This window comes from Tachypleus tridentatus, chromosome 8, assembly GCF_004210375.1.
Source record: "Tachypleus tridentatus isolate NWPU-2018 chromosome 8, ASM421037v1, whole genome shotgun sequence".
In the NCBI taxonomy this organism is placed as follows: Eukaryota; Metazoa; Arthropoda; class Merostomata; order Xiphosura; family Limulidae; genus Tachypleus; species Tachypleus tridentatus.
Window position 1 is genome coordinate 21,172,748 of NC_134832.1, and position 21,436 is coordinate 21,194,183.

At 31.3% G+C, this 21,436-nt stretch overlaps 1 protein-coding gene across 5 annotated transcripts in view; it reads right to left on the reverse strand.

Moving 5' to 3' along the window:
* Positions 1–1,574: 1,574 nt before the first annotated feature.
* LOC143258646 (transcription initiation protein SPT3 homolog) overlaps positions 1,575–21,436 on the reverse strand; it is a 135,585-nt gene continuing 115,723 nt past the window's right edge. For 4 of the 5 annotated variants that reach the window (XM_076517907.1, XM_076517903.1, XM_076517908.1 and 1 more), the window contains 6 exons: positions 13,072–13,147; positions 11,428–11,549; positions 6,969–7,136; positions 6,215–6,316; positions 3,077–3,190; positions 1,575–2,509 (listed from right to left, as the gene is read on the reverse strand). In XM_076517907.1, coding sequence (XP_076374022.1) covers positions 2,465–2,509; positions 3,077–3,190; positions 6,215–6,316; positions 6,969–7,136; positions 11,428–11,549; positions 13,072–13,147 — 627 coding nt within the window. In that variant the 3' untranslated portion in view covers positions 1,575–2,464. The remainder of the gene's footprint in view (positions 2,510–3,076; positions 3,191–6,214; positions 6,317–6,968; positions 7,137–11,427; positions 11,550–13,071; positions 13,148–21,436) is intronic. The other variant, XM_076517906.1, reaches the window with a different exon arrangement.

The window sequence follows — 21,436 nt, forward strand, 5'->3', positions numbered from 1 at the left end:
CTTATTGATTCAATATACAATAAAAGTGTTTTCACTGTGACTGTGCTTGAAGCCATGCGACCGCTACACTCTGCCTGGTCATTGGTAAAGCAATCAACCATAGCCAATTGCTTCAGAACTTGTGGCTTCTCCTCTGCAGAGCCAGCAGAAAACAGTGAGGACCCCGAGGATGACATACCATTGGCCCAGCTCTTGACACGGCTGAATGACACTGGGTTTACAGTGGATGGCACAGCAGAGGGCTACGAGACTGCTGATAATGATCTGATCACTAGCGCGCCCCTGACAGACAGTGATATTGTGGCCAAGGTGCAAAATAAACAGACATCAGAAAACGACAGTGAAAGTGAAGATGACGACAATGAGGAACCCCCCATCCCAACACATTCTGCAGCTCGTGAGATGTGCCTGCAACTTCAGAGATATCTTGAACACCAGGCTAACGCAGGACAGTTTATCTCTCAATTAAACATGATGGAACGTTTTGTGACCAAGTGCCAGAGGGACAGCAGTTCACAAAAAAGCATTGTGCAATATTTCAAGTGACTCCAGTTAGACGTTCTTGCTGGCGTTTGTATCCTGTACATTATAATTACATATGTCTATATTATGAATGTTATTTTTTTTTTACATGTTTTTTTTTTTACAAGTGCTGTTAATTGTCCTTTTGAATTTCATTAAATGTGTTTTAAGTGTTTACACACGTGTGACTTCTGAGTCTTTAATCCAATTACCGGTACTGCAACAGCCGTCAGTTATAGGGCCTACCATTACTAGACTTGGGTAGTGAATGAAAAAAAAATCCTTTTTAACGAACTTCTTTTGTAACGAACAATTCTCTTTGGTCCCTACGACTTCGTTACAACGAGAGTTTACTGTACTACTGGACATGACCAAGCAGTCTCTGAAGTCTGCATAATCCTGTCCATTAACATACACTGTATTTTACTACTTGTGAAATCCTTCATGCTCCATCTGTACCTATGTAATGTTTAGTGATTGTTGTTTGAAATCAACCTAGGGGATAATAGAAGAGCCTAGGATATTATAATTGTTACAAGCTCATCAGAATAAACAGATAAAAACCTGTTAAACTCCTAAATACACTAAAATGAAGGAGTATAATAAAAAAAAACTTTCTTATACATTTTACAATAATTTTAGAGTAACTTACATGTTCAGCCTATATAATGTAAAAATATTATAAAATAAATTAATAATACAAAAAAAGGTAGAAAAATCAAAAGTCTTTGTTGGTCAAATAGAAACTACCTGACATGAACAAGTACCCTGCCACACACTTTATGTTAAGCATGGAAGACATTATAGTAGTTACTCATGTTAAAGGTGATAAAACTTTGTTCTTCTGTTTGAATGTACCTGATGAACCAAACCTCAGTTTTAGTGTGAGATTTTATAATGGGCTATCTAGACATTGTTTACCATAGGGAATCAAACCTTGGATTATAGCATTGCAAGTCTACAAATCTACCACTAACCCATCAGAGGATTTTCTCCAACTGAAACATCTTATAATCCTCTAATAAAATAGTTACACCCTAAAAAAGCTAGAATTTCTGCATTAAACTCATGGAATATTTATTTAAAAAAGTATCAACAATTAATTTCCTATAAATCTTAAAAAAAGTGGTTTGCTGCAAAACAGACACTCAGAAGACAGTGATTAATAGCTAGCAAACAAATAAGTTAAAATGACTACAAATTCTTAGTTCATTATGCAGTGGTTTAAAACATTCTATATTTCATAGAACAATAACTCAATTTTCAATTTGGAAATTCAAGTTTGATTATGTATCAGTAAAACAAATATTTCTACCAAAATTACTTTAAAAAATAACTGTACTTTCACCTTTTGCATTGTATCAGTTTACTTAAAATGTTTTTAATAATCTAATTTAGTTAAAGAATTTAAAAATGTAATGTTGCATTTTATGAGCTTATTTAAAAATATGGTTTTGATAATCTAATATAATTAAATAATTTAAATACAGTTATAGTTTTTCAGTAAGATTCATTTTTAGTTTTTCACATCAATTAGTATGAAAGAACTTGTATTCAAATCAACATTTATCTTACAGTTTAAGAACCTTAAACTGCTTTAAAGTTTAAGTTTAGTTCAGTAGTTAAAACGTAGTTCAAAATAAACAAAACATATTATGCAATATCAACTATTATTGACATTTAGGAAAGATATAAAATATTCAATTTAAAAACATTAATGCATACAAAACAAGTGCTCATAATTCTTCCAATTTATTTTTTTACTATCAATTAAATACTAGGGGAATCATTTTATGAAATATACTCCTCCTTAACTTACAACTCCTTCTCTACAAAGAAAAGGAAAAAACTTATTGAAATAAAAAAAATGGATTTTTTTCTTTCAAAGAAATTGACTATGTGCTTATTGGAGTCATATGAACTTTATCAACCTTTCTGCTTCTCAACAGCACAAAAGTCTTGTTTCAATAGTAGGATGATGAATTTTCTATAAACAACAGAAAAAAACATTAGAAAATATGTGTACCATTTATGTATGGATTGTCAAAATCACATTAACTTAATAATATAAATGAAAATATTGCCCAAAATTAAACACTACACTACACACTCACACACATACATACATATAGAGACAGTAAAGTATTCAAATTACACAAGAAACAAAATTTTCATAAGATGTTAAACTAAATACTAGGTGTTTTCTTATATTTGGAAGAAATTATTACACTGTTAAATTCCATTTGTTAAGATACATAAAACTTGATAATATATGAGCAAAACAGCACTAAAAAGTACATTATCTAATACAGAGCAGGAGGCTAAATTAATACATAAGCATAACTAATCAGTAATATCAATACCTAATATGAAAAGTCATGATCTCACTAAATGCAATAATTATATTGCTGGTAAAGTAAAATAATTCACTTAACTATTTTGACTATCCATATACAAATAATTAAGACAATTATTTTACTTTAATAGCAATATATTTTGTTTCATATAGTTAAAATATATTCCACACATAAATAGGTCAATAAATCATACTAACAGAAAACAATACAAAAGATCCAGAGGGACTCCAATATCTCTGAACAACTTCTCTTATATCATCAGGTAGTATAGTATTTGATGTAGGTATATGTAGCATTGTTTTTTCTTCCATCTGAAAAAAAAAAAAGAATATATTTCTATATGTAATAATTCATTTTGTGAATGTATAATTAATCTGATCCTTACATTCTATACCAGAAAACATAAGTTACTTTCATTTGTGGGTAAACATATAATACTCATTTCAAACCATTATCTTAAATTAATTATTTAAATTGATTTTAAATTAGCTTTTACTTTATTTAAGAATGTGTACAAAAATTTGAAACTTTAGCTTTTTGGTCATTTAAATACCAATAATAAAGCCAGTGATTTTAGTTACTTGTAAGAGTGAATTTTAATACTGTTATTAGTCTATAAATAGAAGTCTTATAGCAGCTGCAATACATCAGAAGCAAAGGTAATTGACAGGGCAGAAATAAGTTACATTGTAATGTTATATCACACAATTTTTAATGAACAGATTATGCTTTGACAGGCAGGCATAACACTAAGGTAGCAATTTCTATTTTATTTTTAGTTATGGTTTTGTTATCATTCATGTATTTTGTTCTTTTATCATTTAGTTTAGTTATATTTTAATTAAACATGCTAATTTACCTGCATTTAAGTGTTTGTCATATATTGAATGAGTCATTTTTATATTAAATAACCAGTTCATCCATCATTGATATAGTTTATATATGACTATGTAAAACATATACTAATGTGTTAGTCATGTCAAACTTAATCTGGTGGTCTGGCAAAAAAATAATATAACTATGATTTTCAGTTATCCACAACTGGTAAGATGAGTTATGCTAGAAATACGTACAATATATTTTTTCATTATGAAGAGACATATTATTGCAGTTATTTGCTTCATTATTATTTTTGATATGTTTCACAAGAGTTTAACATTGTTGTTTTGTATTTTCTCCTCAATTAACTTCTTTTCTCTTTTTCTACTTTCTTTTTAGAAATTCATTATTATTTTGATTTGATATTGATAATGCTGAACTATTTCGCTTCAAAGTCTTATATGGGTATAAATACATAATAGATGTAATGTTGTTCTGAGCAGCTGCATTTGCACTTGAGTATTAAACACATTTACAAAAAACCTTGGGCACAAAGCCACTGATTCAGAAATAATTACTTTAAAAGACACAAAGTTTTATTTAAAATGATGTTTCAGAGGTATTTGTTTAATTGAGAATGATACTTTTCTAATGGTAAAATTTTATATGTACTTAGTGGGGTGTGTGTGTCTTATTTGCCCATTACTGTGTGTTAAAAATGCAAATGTACAACATAATTAAATATTGAGAATTTAAAACCTACAAATAGTGATAGTAAAAAAGTAAACAAACAATGCTGCTTCATCAACAATATCCCATTATTACTCCACTATAAAATTATTGCAAGTGATATAAACTGTAGTATAGGATCACATAGGAATTTTGTGAAATCTGAAATAGTACTTTTAAAGTTATTTCAACCTCTTAATTTTGTCATGATGCAAAATATTTTAAAATCCTTCAGTTTTTGCCATCAAAACATACAGTGTTTTCCTAGCATGCATATTAGTTGGAATCTACAACTTGTGTATTTTCTGCCATGTGAGAGTCTCCTGATTTTGCTCTTGCATAACTCATGTTTGTTTATCTCTATATGTAATTCTGTGACTACAATTCAGCAAGTTTTCAACATTGGACAATTAATATAGTATATTTTCCTACTCAGTTAATGGTACCATTTATTTATACTTATTCCTATACTGATTATTGTAGTTGCATATTATTACATTTATTTTTATTTATTAAATGGACATAAGAAACTTAAGAAACAAAATTAGAAAAAAAAAAATTAAAAGGGGAAATAGGGACCATAAAATCAAAGTGCAAAGATTATATTTTCAAGCCTACAACTAAGGAATCTTAAAAAACAAAAGGCAACAAATTAGGCTGGAAATAGCGTCTACATTATTTTCTCAAGCTACAAATCCCTCTGCATTTTGGTACAACTTGTTTCTGTACTTTTTGACAATTCCTATTCCCCCCTCTTTTAAATTAACAGCTTTTACTTTTACTTATATAATAACAGATATCTTTAACATCATACAGAGTCCTTCATACTTCTTTATTTTAAAAAGCAGAGCAATGATCTTAAAAATTATCTTATGCTGTTACTTAGATACAATGCCCAAATTCAACTCTGAATTATTTTTAAATTTTCATGTTACATAAAAAACAATTTTGGCTAAAAGACTGGATACCAAGATAGTTTCATTCATGGATTATTTATTCATAACTGTCAGCTGTAGGTTCAGCTACAGTCACAGAACAACAGATGTAACTGTTAGTATCCATGAATACACAAGGATATCCTTCATAATTAACTAAAACTTATCATCTCCTTGTACCTGTACCATTTACATGGACATGCAAAACATCAATTACAATTTTTTTTAGTAGATTACTTCAAAATACAGGTTACTCAGACATATAACTTTTATTAAAGGAGTCTCTCAATTAAATATCTAACCTTACCATCTTAATAAATATACTTTCATAAAAATAAGCTAATTTCAATATTTCTCAAGTTTTGTTTGATATATTTTCTGACTTTTTAGTGCTTGTGTTATATCTACCTCTGGTGAATTACTTACTTATCTTTTGATTTTAACTCAGTTTATCTTTTTAATCCTTATATTGTTCTATATGCCACTGAGATTATTTTATCACTTACATTCATTACATAATTGTTAATCAGCATGAAAAAATATCCCCCTTATTGACTTTTTAAATGAAATAATAATCTCACCTCCACAAGCAAATACATAGTAATAATAATTGAACTACAAAATAAATATGCTTAAAATGTGACAATGAACAAGGGTAACAGTTATAATTTTTGAAATAAAAATTCATAAAATAACACATTTTTAAGGGCTCTTAAGTCTATATAAATGAACTGATGATTTTAATGACTAAAAAAAATTCAATTCCTTGGTACAGAAAGTTTTACACATTTCAGTCATCATAGATTATTGCATTAAAATACACAGCTGAAAAGATCAAGACTAAATAAAAACCTTCTTTTGCTTTTTTGGTTTAGGTTTTCCATGACCACTGCTTCCTGGACTCTGGTTACCGTAACTACTTGATGCTGGAGATGTAGGAGATGGTGAACAACCCTGAAATTACACAAGAAGTACACGTTAGAGGTACAGCATGGAAAAGCAAAAAAAAGACAGAAATAATTTATGGTTATGTAATTTTAATAATATAATACATACGTAATGAAATGAGCAAATGGTACAGTCAACAACACATCTAATAAAACATAAGTTGCTTATGCAGTTGGTGTGAGATACAAATATATTTTAGAGTAATTGACAAGTTTCATTTATAAATAAATGTATATGACAGAAGATAGTTTAATGACATAAAACAAGTTATGTTATATTGCACATTATGATAAATGCTATTTGAGTAGGCAGTGAAAATTTCTGTTATCAAAACTATAAAATCAAATTTATTATTTTGGCCTTTACTAATCAGCAAAACATTATTATATATATATGCAAAAATGGCTCGTTTGGGTTGAGAAAATATTTTACATAGAAAAGCGTTCAATGTTTCGACCTTCTTCGGTCATCGTCAGGTTCACACGTTGTTCGCTCTTCTATGTAAAATATTTTCTCAACCCAAACAAGCCGTTTTTGCATAAATATTTCTCTAAAAGTGGGTTTTCTCGACATCACTGAAAACATTATTCTGTCTTTTATTATATTTACGATTTTGTCAATAATAATAAATATTAAATAAGCAAAAATCATTGCTTGCCTGAGTTGGAGATTCTGAAGTGGTTCCAAGAGACATTCCTGAATTATGAAATCCTAGTTGAATACTTGGGTATTCTGGATTATTGACAGTGAGTGGGATCAACCTATCAACTGGATCTCCAGAAGCTCCTTCAGCATCTTTTTTTACCAGCAGAGCTAAATCTACAATCTATTTGAAGAGGAAACTTTTAGTAAAACAGTTTCAAAAATGTTTTAAACAACTTATATCACACTATGTTTTTATATTGCCCATACTTACTTATCTGCTGTCTTTAAGAAAAATAAGGTCAAGTACATTATATACTATTGAGTTTCAAAGTCTCACCATATCATTACATTCAATGCCACCATATTTTGTCATGCTCAATCTGGCAATCATACATTTTTACAATGACCCTGTGTAGATTCTGTTGTAAAAGGCTTTGTCATAAGACAATTATGTCCAAAACCCACCCTTCTTTCCTGCTGGCTTTTCATTTTAATCTAGTTTATGAGGACAACAGTTTTCAAGCACCAAATTCAACAGTCTGATCCCTTATAAATCCACAAGTGCTGCATCCAGGTATATAACCAGTACATTTTCATATGGAATAGAATAATATTCATTTCTTTCTTCATCTGCTTAAGATATGCTAAAGTTAAATGAATAGGCTTTTGAAACATGTGACTTCTGTCACTTTTCCAGATGGAGGTCCTTTTTATTTGGGTTGCATAATATTGGCAAGGGCACATGGAAGGCTTTAGCCACTGACAATTTGCTTACCATAGCTATGATATGATTTGTTACAAGTATTTTTCTGGATAATCCTGGTTCCTAAATTGAACCACCTTCCTTTATTTTCTTATACCATAAAGTACAAGGGATGTTTTAATCTTGAAAATTTTACCTTCCTGAACTGAATATACCTCCATGATCTAAGTGTATGAATATTTCTTCTTGAAAAGGGTTATTGCATATCCAGAAGCAATAACTTTTTGTGGCATGACATCTTGTACCCGTGAAATACCAAACAATATCAAAATATAATTTTCATAAATGCATTCCACCATAACTTTTATTGTTTATTTTTCTCACATTACTTAGTGGTTTGCACATTCAAAATTGTTTTAATGTACTCAATCCTCTGTAGGACTTCCTCAAATAAGTTGACAAAACACTTCATTTATTTAAACAAATAAAATATACTGGTCATGTGCTGCATCAGGTGACTGCTTTAACCTGATAATAAATGCAGAAGTGTAATTACATCATGATTAATCTATATGACAGTGGGAAAGAGAGATGATCTATCTAACTTTCAAAAATGCATGGTAGGAAATGACTACATGACAAAAACATTGTTATAATAAAGATTGTTCTTTTAATAGGATGTTCAAAGACACTTATCATCAGATTCTGTCAATAGTTAAAGTCACAAATTATATGAGTGCAAATAGAAAAAAAAAAAGGTGATTAGATGTTTATGGATGTCTGACTAAGAAAACAGAAAACTGGAAAGGCTTTAACATGGAAAAGATACCAGATTGTCTTCCAACTGAATGATTCTTTAAGTGATAATAATTTGACCATCTCTACCCATATCACATAAAAATTGCCAAACTGTCAAAAAAACTAATTTTAAAACCACTTATTTCACATGCACATAGGAAAGCATGATTTTATTGGTCCTTAGAGCACAAATTTCAATAGTGAGTGACAATATGCATATGACATGATTTAATTAGTCATTTTTCACCATTTTTTCACACAGATAATAGAATTCAAATGTAAAAACTGCATAGGGCAAGCTGAGCCTTGCTGATATTGTTCAAACAGCAGAAACTGCTAACACCAATGTAATTATGTAGAGAAGATTCTTTGATTTTTTAATATGAAAGGCAAATAAAATCAAGGGTTACATGATCTCAGCTATTGATCATATGACTCATAATACTACTTTTGTCACTTTCATAAACAAGAGCTCTTCCAAGGCATACTCAGTTTCTAGTTTCTTCTGCAAGGAATACTTCAAAATAAATGGTGTCAAAACAGCCATTATATAATTCATGATTTGGTTAAGATATGTTACAAATGTATTTACTAATCTTTACATGGTATCACTTCAAAGTTAACACCCTCAAAACAGTTGCTCTATATACCAAGATTTGACTGAGATGTCAAATGATATATTCAAAATATGGCCATGCACTACAGACAAAATTCAAAAATCCTTAAACTACCTGGACAAAGAACACACTAAAATAAGATTCATAATGGAAACACAAAAAATAAACTTCCATTCCTTGATGTGATGGTTACTAAGACAAGTAACTCATATACCACAGGAGTTTGCAAAAAACACAGATATGGATGAACACCTTAACTATAGAGAATATCATCCTAACAGTGTAAAGAAAAGCTGCATGGACTGCCTAGTTTATAGTTGAATTGAGTAATATATTAGATTACAATTCAAGGAGCTTTATTAACATGCAATGTTACTTCATATGGAGTACAGCTGCCTTGTAGGATATACAAGGGTTTCTTTACCGATGTTACTTGTGGATGTACAGTATCATACTGATTTTCTATCTTTTTGCTTTTCCTTGATACATCATACACTACTTTTTGTACCACAGTCTCATTCCCTCTGAATGTTGATATCCTGCCAGTAGAGTAATGCCAGATATGATATAGAAACTTCTTTTTCAAGTTATTCAGCTTCTTCATTTAGTTTTTAGCCCTGAATGGCCTCAAAAATATGTCCAAGTAACAATCCTATCATCCAGTTATTTACTTTGCTTCTGCTATCTATCTGGAGACAAACTACTAGTTTATTGCTTTCAGCAATCCAGAAGTTAGCTTGTTTTATGGCTATCTGCTCCATTCTCTTGCTCATCTGGGAAATATGAAAGCTCCACCAGCCATATGCAGTATGTTGTTGCTCTGCAAATGATGAATATCCTACCAAGAACCATATACAGATATGATGATAGGTAGCTGTCTAATATGGTCTTTAGACAGGTGCTTTAAGAATATTTCTGCTTCACCCTCTGCTCAATCTCTACATTTTCTGTTTCAGCTGATTTCTAAAGATTCCAATGATGCCAGATGTTTATTCTACACAGAAATATCTACAATATGTTAGTGGCCCAACTAATTATCTCAGTGGTAGGTGTAAAGTATTTGTCTGCTTAATGACTATTTCCTTGGATATTTTTTGGTCAATCACCTGTTTATTTCATTGATTAGAGGGTCATTCTGGAGCTGAAGTGTGCTAATAAAAAAAAAAGAGTAATAGCAAAATCATGGAATGTACAGTCTTCACACCGTAAAACCAAAGTAAAGAACTTTTATTTTGATATCTGCAATGCTGCTAAGGCTATTGTGATGCAATATGGTCTTGATAGAAATGATCATGCCTGCAGGGCATGGGGAAGGAGGGAAAAAAAGAAAAAAAACAGGAAAAAGAAAAAAGGAAAAAAAATATGGAAGAAATAAGGAAGCAATATGGATCAGATAGAGAGACAGAAAAATCACCATAAGAAATCAAGGTTAAGATTTGGCTTTTGTTTTTACTTCACTCATTTGAAGTACATAAGAAAGTATATTACAAAGAAAGAGTCTTTCTCAGGATTTTCCAGAAGAGCAACAGATTAGTTAAAGACTAATTAATAATTAGTATCTAGTGATAAGAAATTATTCAAAAATTTGTTAGTAATTAATAATTAGACTCAGGCAATTATTTAAACTACAAAACCATGACAACAACTGACATACAACTAAAAAAAACATATAATAAGTATTCTGACAATATCTTTGAATCACATGCAGGCAAAGCCTCTCAACAAATGAGCTAATATTCAAAACAGACTTTTCTCAGCATCTAGTAGAGTATACATTATACCATGTCCAGGCCAAAGGTGGTTTAAACCAATATTAAAAAGGTTACAGTGAAGTGGCTAGTCTACAATTTCTAAGCACTGAACATTTGTTTGAAATATGCATTTTTTAAAGTAAATTATAACGTACAAAACGTCTAATGAAATTCCAGGATTTTGTTTTTCCTTTTGCATGCCCGTTGCCCTTCTTTTCAACTTAATATTTTTCTTTACTGTTATGAACTGATGATTTTTTGTCACAGTGAAAAATTTCATCAAAAATTATTCATTGCAAATTTTCTTATAGGCTATGTAAATACAGACACATACCTATACACAAACACATTTGTAAGACAGAGTGGAATTAAGTTTGTTTCTTTCTGAGACAGTAGCTAGTCAGTCATAAATCTACTGACCTAACTTATTTCAAATTATGTATGCAATATACTACACAAAACCTGAGCAACAGTTTCATAGGCAAGATAGTTAAATATTTCTAAGGCCATTGCATTTAGTTTCATAGCAGTATGACAGTAACTAGTCATAAATCTAGTGATCTAATTTATTTCAAATGATGCATATGATATAAAACACAAAACCTGAGCAACAGTTTCATAGGCTAGATAGTTAAAAATTTCCAAAGCCAGTGCATTAAGTTTCATATCAGTTACTCCATCTCTGAGAAGCCAGTCCCGAAATTTGGTACTCCTATAATTTCGGCCTGAAGATAAAAAAAAAGTGAGATAAATATATTTATAGGATTAGAAAAAATATAAGGTTATAGATATAACTAGCAAGTATTGTTTGTTACAGAAAACAATTATACAGATTCAGAGGAGGAAACCCTAACAAATATGTTTTAACATACAGTTTTATTATATATATATATATATATATATATATATAAGTATAATGTGGAAATAAATGAGTTTTAATGTAATTTTTATAAAGGAAAACTAGGAAGTATATTTAGAATCAAAACTGCCACCAAAAATATGATATATACACACACACACACATATATACATATATACACACACACACTAATCTATTTCAAAATTAACAACTGAATTAGAAAAATATTTTCTAAAGATTAAAAACAGAAATTGTACATCTAGATAGCTCTGTTACTATTAACTGTTTATATGATACTACAACCAATATTTGTTCAGTAGTTAAATATTTTACTTAGAAACTGAATGACCAATAAAACAAAATCATTGTAATACAATAGAAACATCTATTGCAGATTTAAGTAACTTATGTGTCAAGCAAGGTAAGCTTACATATATTGTAATTTACAATTAAAATCTTAAATTTCTGTTAGTGTCTATAATATTTTAGAGTATGTAGAAAATTGATAAAAACTGCTGTACTGAAACATGTAATAGGAGAATTGTGTGATAAATAGGTTAAACTCATGCATTTAGCCAACAGACATGAACATATCTAACATATGCAGAATATATTATAATAATATTTTAATATTTCTTAACTAAAAACAATCTTTTAAATGGTACCTGAAAAGAAAAAATAATGTTCATCTCTTTACTTAAAAAGTCATAAAAAATTCAGAAGCTTATGAATAATTTATTCTTGTCAATCATTTTTTACACATATGCAAATACCAAACTACTGACATATATAAAAATACAGATTCATAGCAATATTTTTTGACAAGTCCTTCTCATAATTTTAAGAAACCAGTAAGAATTATTCATGTAGTTGTAACTTCTGAAAATGATAACAGATACTTCAAGGTTACCTTCAGGATAATCTCACAAGAGTTTATTAGTTGTTAAATTAGAAGTTACTACATTACACCCAATCCACTCCCCACACTGCATCATACTGAGTAATTTTATGTTTTTGCCTGTCACAATACCCAGTGTAGAAAATCTGACCAACAAACTGGATGAAATCATTCATTTTATGTGTAAAATATATGGGTGTTCCAGCAGTAGGCACTGGGACTAATTGCAATATTAATGGTAATTTTAGTTTGTACTTTTTTGTGCAACTCAAATGTTACTAGTGACAACCAACAAAATGATAAACCTAAAGACAATTTTGGTAAACTATCATATTCGAAAAATGTGTTTAAAAAAAAACCTATGGAACTATATTAGTAATTCTGGAATTAAAGCAATTTTGGGGAATTACTTTAACAAAGTAAATAATAAAGTCAATTAAAATAATTGAAAAAGCACAACTTAAAAACCTTTGGAGTAACAAAAACTTACTGAATGACATTCTCCGAGATTCACAAAACTCTAGGTACTGACCCTGATTCATACATCTTGTTTGTCTGTCAGCTCTCTATTATAACAAACATTAGATGTATATATACACACACATATATCATGTTTTATAATAGGAAATACTATGCGTATGTTACATGGAAAGTTAAAAGGGGGAATATCAAGTAGTTAATTATCAAACCAAAAGATTTTATGTATTCTAAAAAAGAAACTCAGTAATTAATTTTTAAGGAATATTCTTAGTTTTGAAAAGCATAAATACAGCAGTTATCTGATTTACGTTATGATTAGCAACATTTACTATTAAAAATTCCAATTTACCCACCAGACAGTGACAGAATCAAATAACATTTATATTTTTTGGCTGAAAACCATGTTATTATTCACAAAGTAAAAAACAAAAACCAAAAAAAAAACAACTGAAATTTTATAATTATTAAAATATCATTCAACTAATTCTAAAAAAGACTGCAAAAATTATGGGTTTGAAGAGTTAACATTTAATAACATAGACCAGTTGAATAAAAGTTAACATTCTCAAACACTGAAAATGTTTTCTGTAGATGTTTACTTCCTCTCAGCCAAAGCTACCTCAACCTTGATTTTACCTCCAAGCAATGCTAAAATTTTTAAACAGTGCACCAATGTTTTATACCCTTTCATTTCTACATTACTGACAATCATGTGACTATCTTTCACCATCATACTGCATCATCTATACTAGCACACAAAATTGGCATATACATACCAGAAAATTTAGAGGGGGGAGAGAAGTAAGTACATATTGGAAATACATTTTCAGTGTTAGAAAATGTTAACTTCCAAAATGGTACCATCTTTTCTCACCCAAAGACAGAATCTTATATTGCAAAGGTGAAAAAGCTGTGAAATATGCAAAATCAATCAAACAGCCAGAGAACAACTACCATGAAAGAACAAGTGTGCCACAATTAAAACAACAGGCACTACTTCTGGAACAAGTATGCTCTTCACTCAGTAAAGAAGAAGGGAAGATACATAGGGCAGAACTGAATAGAATAAGTAGTTAGGAATAAAGAACCATAAACATACATGAATAGTCCACCTGAATGGAAAACATCCACGGGAATCACCTTGGGATATGACAGATTATGCCAAGTATGATCCAAGGACGAAAATAACATGCAAGCACCTTAGATAATAGGAAATACATAAAGTGTTGCCAATCTGGACAGAAAACATCCAGTGAAAGACTGATTATGGTATATTATGACTGTAAAAAAATGTGAGATTATCAAGTGAGGTCTACCTTGGCCAAAAATATCTGGGGAAGTGCCTTGTGAAAAAATGTTCATGTGCAGTCCATCTGGGCAAAAAACATCCAGTAGAAGCACCTTACATACAAAAAACAATAGAGTGAACAAGTTCAGTCAGTCTAGGTAACAACATCCTGCAAAAGTCTTGTGGTTGTTGATTACAGCAAGTGTGGTCCATCTGGGCAAAAAATATCCAGTTGAAGTATCTTACAGTAATAGTTTATGTCATGATAAATAAGTTCAGTTAGCCCAGCAAAAAAAACAAAAAAAAACAAGAGAAGGGTTTTGGATTAAGAATATTCTAATTGTGTATGATATGAACCACAACAATAATAACCCCATTCTCAAGGAGTGGGTACCTATGACTAGGAAGTTTTAATTAGTGTAGGAATCTCACTTGTGAGAAAACCTCCATGATCCACCACTCTATTGATTGAGAAACAGAAGTGGCACAGAACAAAGAGGGTTGGAATATGTATTGAGGGGTCAAGAGGAATGACACACAAGAGACTGTGTACTTCCTTATTTTGAAAAGCATAAAAAGTCTTATTATAAGAATCATGGGTCAGTAGCAAAGGGTAAAAATCTTTCTCTGCTTTACTCATGAAGTCCATTAGCAACTGTCCACAGTATATATATATTAATTTGATATATGTATAAATAGAGATACACCACAGAATAAGCACCCAGTGGTCTTACAGAAACGGTGAGAATTAGAAAAATATTCAGAGTTAGTGTTAAGATAAAAAAATTCAGCATACCTGACCAGACATCATCTACCACTAGGTGAGATCCTAAAATACAAAGTAAAACAACTGCAAAAAAACACCAGATATAATATGTCAGCTAACCCCAATCAAGGGCAAACAGATGTGTGGAGAATCACCAGAGGTGGAAGATGATAACCAACTGAGGAAGACACAGCTAGGACCTGCAAATGATGTGCAATGAACGTATTTGGAGTTGTCCAAATACCAGCTTGAAAAATCTACTTCAAAGGACAGTTGATCTGAGCAAATAAAGACATAATTAAATGGCATGTCTGGTACAAAGAAATATTAAACAGCTGATAACATTCCATCAACAAGTCAGCTAGTAAGAGCCACAAGAGAAAGATCATAGGAAACAGAGAGATTCCAAGGAATAAGTAAGTGAGAATGGGAACTACAAAAGGAGTCATTATAAGACCTCTAAGAATGAAGAAACTGAGTTTTCTTCGAGGGAATATTGATGAAAGCCCCTTCAATCCTGACTAAACATCTGAAAAAGGAAGTTTGCTTGGTATTCTAGTGAGCATATCCCAGATCTAAAGTGGAGAAGGCTTGGCCCAACTAAGATAGAAATTAAAAAGAATCCTCAAATGTATAAGGTACTGTGTGGATGTTAGAAGACACTTCTCCAACTTTATGACAAACTCCACCTGAGCAGATTCCTGAAGAGGGAAGTGGGTTTGAGTGACAGATTGGACCTGGAAAGAGGTGAGTAGTAGCTAGTTCTCCACATAATGAAGATATTGAAGACCCAATGAGCAAAGATGACATGAAAAAGAACAGACAACATGACAGAACACACAAGGAGTTGAAGCAAGACCAAATGGCTGTTCTTAAAACTAAAAGATCCCCAGTTCCATGGATGAAAATAAACATCTGTCATGTCAAATTTGGTCATTCAAAGACCTAAGGAAAACCTACCAAAGGGAGAGGAAGAAGTCCATGGTGAAGTAAGGTGTTTTCAGAAAGGTGTTCAGCCAGGATAGATCAATGCTGGGTCCTCAATTTCTCATCTTTTTGGGAACAAGAAAGAGAACAAAGAATTTGCACCACACATTCAATAGCTCCTTTGTAAAGAAGGCCTCAAAGACAACCCTTAAAGACTGTTTTGCAAAGAAATAGAGATTTGACAAAGATTTCTCAAAGAAGAAAGGGAAGACAGACACCCCTGCAAGTAAAATGTTGTGCCCTAATAAATCTCAACAACATATGATACAGAAGGTGAAAGACAGCATCAAAGCCAACAAAGAGACCTTGTTAGACTACAGAATAGTCCTGAAATGTGTCTGGAATTGTACAGGACTGTTAAAAGAGTTAAGATAACAACTGTAATGAGGAAATAAGTTTCAAAAGGGTGGTCAGAGTAGACAAACCCTAGAAAACTGGGACTGATTAAAATGAATCAGAGCATCAGGATTTGTGCCCCACAAGGAAAGGAGAGTATTAGAAACTATGGAAATCCAAACTGGTATTTTAGGCATGTTGATAAGTATAAACAAGAATGGGTGAGGGAGGAGAAAATAATGATCAGGATGAGGATCATCACCCAACAAAGAATAATAATTAAGGGATAAAGTCAAAACATGTAAATTTTGACATATATGATCAATAAGTTGTAGGAAAGGTGCAGACAGCAAACTCTCATGACTGTCAGCATTATGTGACTGGTTGAAAAAAAAAAGTTGAAATTGTCCTCACCTGATGAAAACATACTCAGAAGTATGTTCACAGGGAAAAGGAGAATGAACAAAAAAACCAGTAAAAGCATCCAAGTATCTGAAGTTAGAATTTCCTAAGCAGACATCATGAACTTACTGTGCCAGGGACTAATGACATTGTCCTTGTCCATATTGGTGAGAACGTCCTCACCGGCCACAGTAAAATTTGAATTCATAAGTCAACTTTGACTTTAAAAAAAATGTATATGCAAAGTAAAAAAATAACTTATCTCAAAACTTTAGGTTAAAACTGGCAAGAAACCACACATGAATGAGTAGGATTCACATGAAAAATAAAAGTAAACACACATGTAAATACTGTAATGCTAATTCAGAAAGTCAGGGTAGTCACATGAATGGCATCTGCTACTGTAATTACCACCAAAAATGAAGAAATATAAAAGACTGGTGCACTGCTCAAAAATTTGAACAAGGTTTAGAGAGCAAAATAAGGTTGAGATAGTTTGGGTGACAGAAAGTACTGCTGTTTTGAAAAGTAACAACCTATGTAAAGAAGTTGTTTGTACTGTATATTGTATCATACGTGAGGGCTCAAACTCCAAAGTTTAGTACTGTAAGTCTGTAAACTTACTGCTGTTCTATCAGAGAAATCCTGTATATAGAGACAGTGTCAAAACATGTAAAATTAACATAATGTAAGAATTTCATTAAAATCACTGTACAGTAATTATGAATAAAAAACCTAATAAAGTTTTTATTATTTTCTATCAAGACTTCTTAAACCTATGTGTTTTTCCAACATCATGACTGTACAGTAATTAGTAGCAAATAGTTATTTTAAAGCTATTTTACAACAGACTGAACCATTCTTGACAGAAGCGTATAACTAATTTCAAAGAGCATTTGAAGTTTTATGAAATCCATGTTAAGAAATAAAAAACTACTAAATGCCATATTTGCCAAGGGTGACAACAAGAATCTCTCTGTATTACACTGATTTTGTTTCTTATTAAGCACAAAGCTACACAAAGAGCTATTTGTGCACTACCCACATGGATGTAAAAACCCAGTTTCTAGCAGCTTTAGTTCACAGACATACCACCTTGCCACCAGGTGGTCTTCATGTATTATGTTTGACAATTTTGTTAATTTTTCTTTTTCTTTTTTTGGCCAAGGGTTATTACTGCATAAACTGTGTGTTACAGATTCATATCCTGTGAATGAACATGACCATCCCTTTAGTAGTAATGGCGTTACAATGTGATAGTCAATCCAACTATTTTGTTAGTGAAAAGTATCCTAAAATTGGTGGTGTTGACAATCTGCTTTCCTTTTAGTCTGTTTCTACTTACTTAGTGACAAATAGTTCATTTAGTCCTTGAGTAGCTTTGCTAAAATCCAACATAAAACAAATCTTTTTTCTATATCTTCTGGTTTAATCTGTTAACTAAATGTAGTCTGGTGTATTCAATAAGAATTCAAACATGTGATGAATTGTCACTAAGTGCCAATAGCCATATGTTCAAGTGCAATTTCTGCAAACCTTCTAAGATGTGTATGTAATCTGCTTGCTAATGCAAACAAGATAAAAGAGTTAACTTCAAAATATTCACTATTTATTAAAGAACATTCTAATCAGTGATGTTGAGAAAACCCACTTGTAGAGAAATATATATGCAAAAACGGCTCGTTTGAGTTGAGAAAATATTTTACATAGAAGAGCGAACAACGTTTCGACCTTCTTCGGTCATCGTCAGGTTCACAAAGAAAGAGGTAACTGACCGGAAGCTGATCACATGTTTGGAAGGGGTTGCGTAACTGAGTGTCGGAATGTAGGGGGCAGTGTTAGATGTTTGAATATACAAGTTTATTTATTTTATTATATTAATATAATTATAAAGGCATTCCTTTATATTGGTTTATTTTGGGTTTAAGTTGTTGTATAAGTAAGGCTTCTTTAATTTTGCGTTTATATTTGTTTCTTTATTTAGTATTTGAGTGTTTTCTATGGTTATGTTGTGTTTATTTGACTTGCAGTGTTCAAAACGTGTGAAGGTGACTTTTTATGTTCTTTGAATCTGGTTTCCATTTTTCTACTTGTTTCTCCAATATAGAAGTCGTGGCAGTTATCACATTGTATTTTATAAATAATGTTGATGTGATGTTTGCCAGTGTAGTTTTTACATAGTATAGACCTCAGTTTTGTGCCTGGCTTTTGAATAAATTTGGTATTAACTGGAATGTCATATTATCTTACTAGTTTTTGCCAAATGTTGGTTATTTGTCTGCTGATGTCAGGAATGTATGTTATGCAGCAGTATATGGTTTCGTGATTTTTTTATTTATGAGACATATTTACTTTTGTTGGTTGATTTTGCTTTCTGTCTATGTGTGTGCGTATAATGTTTTCTACGGTTTGTGGAGGAAACTTATTGATGTTGATGAAGTATTGTTTTATTTTGTCTAATTCATCGTTAATTTTATCTCGTGAGCATAGTTTTATGGCTGTGTTTATTTGGTTTCTTAGTAAGTTGAGTTTTTGTTTTGTTTCATGTGCTGAGTCCCAAGGAATGTGTAGTCCAGTATGGGTGATTTTTCTGTGGATTTCTGTTTTGAATTGTGTGTCGGTTCTTGTAATTTTGAGGTTAAGAAATGATATTTGATTGTTGGAATGCATAGAGTTAATGTGATTGAAAAAATTAAGTATGTGTTCTGTAGATTTGAATCCTGCAACCATGTCATCTACATATCTGTACCAGTATAGTGGTGGATGTAATGCTGTGTTAATTGCTAACACTGCCCCCTACATTCCAACACTCAGTTACAGAACCCCTTCCAAACATGTGGTCAACTTCCGGTCAGTTACCTCTTTCTTTGTGAACCTAACGATGACTGAAGAAGGTCGAAATGTTGTTCGCTCTTCTATGTAAAATATTTTCTCAACCCAAACAAGCCGTTTTTGCATATATAAAGAACATTCTATTATTATAAGGTTTATACAATGAAACCTTAGTTTAAACTACCTCTAAGAAAAAAAAGGTCTTCTAAAGTCCTTGTATTTTAAGTAGGGATCTTGGCCTAAAGATTTTTCCCAACATAGACAAAATGTGTGCAGACAAAACCTCTAATATGAGATACCTTTTTGATATATTTACTTAACATACAAGAATTTTACATTCACCCTTAAACAGCAGCCATCATCAATTTATGTTTTCCTAGAAAAAGGCAGCAATCATCAATTGATGATACAGGTTAAAAACATTAGTTGGTAACCCCCTCAGACTATAGTGACTGTACCCACTCAAAGTGTTGCACCTGAGTCTTTTTCTCAGTGTAACTCATGGAGCAGAAAAGGAAGGGTGCATCAGCTGAGGGAATGAAGCAAAAACATTTTTCATGAAAAGATGAACATGAAGTATTAGCAGGTGATAATTATTCCAATAACAAAGAAAACTTTTTATATTTTTCATCATCATCATATTCAATTGTTTCTAGCTCCAAATGTGATTTAGGTAGAAAATCAGAATCTATTGATTATCAATAGGTAAAGTGTTACAATTTCGATCCATTTATTCATTATTTTACAGTAGAAATGCTGGACTCACAAATAAATTTAGACTCACAGATGAATGTAAGGAATATAAATTCTTTACTGCTGTATTCGAGTCATATTGTGAGAGAGACAAACAGGTATTATGAGTTTTGTAAGTTCTTGAAATCACATAAAGTGAAAGTGACACTCCCTCTACTTCACAAAATGAGAAATGTGAAGATACAACTATTGGGGAAATGTACACTTTTTTCACTCTGGTGATGTTTATGCCACATGTAAAAAAGCATATGTTGACTGATTATTAAAAGAATGATCCCCTTATAGAAACTGCAATTTTTCCAAAATATATCACTCAAGATTGATTCAGGGAGATTCTTAGATATTTGCACTTTAGGAATAGTGAAGAACCGAATGCAAATTATCCATTATGGAAAGTTCAAGAAATGTTTATAATGGTGAAGAATAAAGCTAAGGATTCTTTTTCTCCATTTCATTTTTTTCAAGGGTTGCATTGTTTTCAAACAATACGTTCCAAACAAGCACCATAGATTTGGAATAAGGATCTTTGTATCATGTAATTGTGAGCCAGGAATTGTAATAGATATGATTATCTATTCTGTAAGTGATGTAGATGGCCCTGAAGATCCCCGATTAGGATTCTCAGGATCAGTTGTCAAGTATTGATAACAGACTATCTTGAAAAAAGGTCATATAGTACATAGTGACAATTATTATACAAGTCACGAATTATGCAGCTTTCTCTTTGAAAATAATACTGGTTTTTGTGAAACAGTTAGAACTAATTGGAAGAACATGTCTAAATTTGCACCTCTGAAGAAGGAAGGTGTTAAGACCAAGAATCAAGGAAATATTTTAGCACTTCAATGAAAGACAAATGTCCTGTTATTTACTTAGTACACTACATAAAGGTTAAAGGAAATACAATAGAAAGGATAATTACAAACTAAACACCCAATAACCAAACCTAACATGCTTTTAAATTATACTATCAACATGAGGCTAGTTGACGAAAGTGACATGCAAATTGGA